The sequence below is a fragment of the Sciurus carolinensis genome, chromosome 1 (genome assembly GCF_902686445.1).
Source record: "Sciurus carolinensis chromosome 1, mSciCar1.2, whole genome shotgun sequence".
NCBI lineage: Eukaryota > Metazoa > Chordata > Mammalia > Rodentia > Sciuridae > Sciurus > Sciurus carolinensis.
In genome coordinates, this window is record NC_062213.1 from 90,768,976 (window position 1) to 90,773,183 (window position 4,208).

General features: G+C 40.1%; 1 protein-coding gene across 1 annotated transcript; it reads left to right on the forward strand.

Moving 5' to 3' along the window:
- The first annotated feature begins 3,266 nt into the window (after positions 1 to 3,266).
- Positions 3,267 to 4,208, forward strand: LOC124986288 (olfactory receptor 10J3-like). Its single transcript, XM_047554737.1, has one exon. It carries the CDS (start codon positions 3,267 to 3,269, stop codon positions 4,206 to 4,208), a length of 942 nt encoding a protein of 313 aa, XP_047410693.1.

A 4,208-nucleotide genomic window follows, 5' to 3' on the forward strand; every position in this document is an offset into this window, starting at 1 on the left:
ACAACAGGATAAGATTTATTCTCTGGGGAAACATAATAAACAGTATATTCAGTTAGGATTTGGTCAAGGACCAGCCTTGTGTGACTTTTCTTTTATTTGAAAGACAGGAAAGGCAATAAAATTGCCAAAGTCAAAGACAGTATCCGAATGTGGTTATTTCTGTCCATCTGTACCTTCCCTACATTTTCTTCCTGTTATCTTTCACTTCTTTCCTATATTTCCTAGATCATAGATAAGTAATCCTTCTTTTTCTAATTCTTGGGTCATACCACCCCATTTTGCACCCCTTTGCTGATTGTTCTATCTGCTGGATTCTCACATATTGGTGCTGATAGAGTTTCAGAGGTATTAGGAACTTAGAGTTGACTAATAGTCTGGCAGTAGAGGGAATCAGAAATACTTCAGGCCACAAGTATGTGTGAGGTCTGCTAGACATGAGGAATCTTCTAGTGAAGAGTCACAGGTCTCCTAGTGGAGAGGAATCACATGGTAAGATTTCTGTGCATGAATTTAAATGTATACAAGTATAATGGAAACTGTGAGTTAATATTGATAGACTCTGAACTATCAATTACAAGATAGCAAGTGATCTGGATATCACTTTAGGTCATTCCTATGTATATTGGTTGGATGGGCTATTCTGATCCATGGGATAAGTAAAATACTGGTTATTATCCAGAGGGGATTAGAGACAAAACTGAAAATTGCATTCTTCCTAATCCATGGCTGTGTTAAAAACGTGTATGTAGCAGTATATTAATCCAATCAATGTACTTCAGAGGTTTTTAAAAGGAAAAAATCCATATGAGCAAGTGGAAGGTAAATGATGAAATTTATAAAACCAAGGCTCAGTAATCAAAGGACTGTTTACAATCTAGGAGTGTTAAAATGAATCCCTTAACTCCACTTCTGTTCTTCTCCTATTACAAACTTCAACTGGATCATTTGTGAAAAATAAAAAGGAATAACCACTCATAAAACTTACTTTTTTATAAGGACTTCCAACATGTTAAGCACTAGGTCAAAATCTTTAACACATTGACCTATTTAATTCTCTTAGCAACTCTGTGTTTTATTACTATAATCAATTTACAAATGAGTTTGAATATTGTGCTTAAAATTTTGAAGAGCTATTGAAAAAACTCACTCAGGGGAGGTCCATGAGCTGAGTTTTTCTGAAAGATTACAATGACAACAGTTGGTAGAAACATACCCAAAGTGAGAAGTGTGAGTTAGGGGACCATCACATTATCATAGGGTATGATCATGGTCATCAGAAGTTGGGTGTTGGTAGATAGTACAGAGAGAAGGGAACAGAGAGGAGAGAGTTTCAGGAGGGACTGCCACTGAGGGGGTTGGAAAAGGGAAGGGAGGTAATTCCACTGACTCTCAACCTTCTGAATGGTGAAACCTGGTTAAGGGTCAAGGTGAAACCTAACCTAGTACATTCGCCCTGCTAGGTTCACTTGGGGTAAGACAAAATGTAGATGTGCCAATTCATTTCTATCCTCACCATAGCTTAGAATATGGAGAATTGGAGTAAAACATAGGGCATCTGGACCTTGTCTTGTTAAATGAATTTATCTTTGTTGTCACACTAGAAAAGTCTATTTTCCTACTTGAGGGGACATCTTCAGGTTCACTCTGTTCTTTTTCCCTCTTTTGATTAGAATTCAAGGAGATAAGTTTCTACAGTGCCTTATAAAATAATTTTTCATGGTCTTAGAGGATATTGGTTGCAGGATCTATGGGAAGACTAGTCAGCTCCCTTTTCTAGTTTTCCAGGATCACAGGGGATGTAGGTGCAGGGCTCAGGGAAGTGAAAATTAGGACTAGACTAGGGCTCTGGGAAAGTAGTCATTGTGGGGACCTTGCAGGGCACATGGTAATGAATGCTGCAGACACTGTTGAAAAAATATCAGTCCCAGGAATCATTTGTCTTTCACTAGGTCACTGTTCTTTGGATCCTTGGGGGACTAATTTAGAGGGGTTGAGGAGGAGCTAAAAAGCTGGGTGCAGTCTACATCTCATCGGCTTCTCCCTTCACCTAAGTCCAGTTCTTAAATGGCAAAAAATCTGTTTCATTCTTTTTAAGAAACTTTATTGAAGCACAATTGATATTCAATAAGTTGAACGTATTTAATGTATTTGATGAGTTTGAACCCATGAAATCACCAGTACAATCAAGGAACAAACATCACCTTCAAAACTTTCCTGCGTCACTTGATTTTCTGTTTCATTTGGTCATAATAAGACACTTAACATGAAATCTACCCTCCAAACAGATTTTTAAGTTTACAGCTCCTTAGTTCCTTTATCCTGGATCCTGGTAAATACAAGTTTCTGCTTTTATCAGTTTGACTAGTTTAGGTACCTTACAAAAATGAAGTCATGCAACTTTTGCTCTTCTGTGACTGGTTTACTTCACTTAGCATAATATTGTCTAGTTTATCATGTTGTTGCAAATGGAAGATTTCTTCCTTTTTAAAGCTGAATATTATTCCATTCTATTTATATACCATATTTTTATTCACTAATTAATTCACACTAATTCATTAGTTTGTCTCTCGACAACTTGTTTCCATGAGTTGTCTATTGTGCAGAGTGCTGCAATAAACATGGGTGTACAAATATCTCTTTGATGTTCTGATTGCAACTCAGGTAACTGAAAAACTGATTAACATCACTAATCACTGGGAATTGCAAATTGAAACCACAATATCACCTCCCAACAATTATCATGGATAATATTTTTAAAAACTCCCCAAAACTATTCTCAACAGATAACAAGAGTTAGAAAGGATTTGTAGATATTGAAATCCTTTTACACCTGTAGTGGAAATGTAAAATGGTGCAGCCACTATGGAACATAGTAGGAAAGTTCCTCAAATACTTAAAAATAAAACTACTGTATAATCCAGGAATCCAACTTCTGGGTGTACAGTCAAGAAATTGAAATCAGGTAACTGTTGCTACAAATCTATTTTATTATTTTATTTTTCTTTTTTTCCTCTCACCTCTGTCTCTGCCCTTAATCCCAAGGCAGTAGAGGGAACCCATCTATAGTATCAAGGAAGAAGGTGGGCAAAGAGGTAGACTGAACAATTGGTCAATAGGTGAACATTGATGGCCTCTGGGGTCTGAGGCTTTGCCCAAAGGCTGGACACACTTCACTAAAAGCTTGGGCTCAGTCAACTCTGTTTCGTGGTTCACTCATCACACCTTACTTTCCTTTACCCAGCTGTTTCTGACCTAGGCCTGCCTGAATGCCAAAGCCAAATTCCACTTTTGTGACTGAATTTCTCTTTGAAGGCTTCTCCAGCTTTGGGTGGCAGCACAGGCTTATCTTCTTTATTGTTTTTCTAACCTTGTACCTGCTGACTCTGTCTGGCAATGTGATTATCGTGACCATTATTCACCTGGACCGTCACCTCCGTATACCAATGTACTTCTTCCTGAGCATGCTGTCTGTCTCTGAGACCTGCTACACTGTGGCCATCATTCCCCGTATGCTTTCTGGCCTCCTGAATCCTCATCAGACCATAGACATCCAAAGCTGTGCCACGCAGCTCTTCTTCTATCTCACCTTTGGCATCAACAATTGCTTCCTGCTCACAGCCATGGGATATGACCGCTATGTGGCCATCTGCAACCCCCTGAGGTATTCAGTCATCATGGGTAAGAGGACCTGTGTCCAGTTGTCATCTGGGTCACTGGGAATTGGTCTGGGCATGGCTATTGTCCAGGTAACATCTGTGTTTGGCCTGCCCTTCTGTGATGCCTTTGTTATTTCCCACTTCTTCTGTGACGTGAGACCCCTTCTTAAGCTTGCCTGTATAGACACCACTCTCAATGAGATCGTCAACTTTATTGTCAGTGTCTGTGTCCTTGTCCTACCGATGGGCCTGGTCTTCATCTCCTATGTCCTCATCATCTCCACCATTCTTAAGATTGCTTCTGCAGAGGGTCGGAAGAAGGCCTTTGCCACCTGTGCCTCCCACCTCACAGTGGTCATCATCCACTATGGCTGTGCCTCCATCATCTACCTCAAACCTAAGTCCCAGAGCTCCCTGGGGCAGGACAGACTCATCTCAGTGACGTACACCGTCATCACCCCTCTGCTGAACCCTGTGGTGTACAGCCTGAGGAATAAGGAAGTCAAAGATGCTCTCCGCAGAGCCATGGGGAGAAAGCCCGTCTCCCCTTAA

Bases quoted from the DNA above. Each gene is read 5' to 3' on its own strand.
- LOC124986288 (XM_047554737.1), top strand. From the start codon at position 3,267: ATGCCAAAGCCAAATTCCACTTTTGTGACTGAATTTCTCTTTGAAGGC.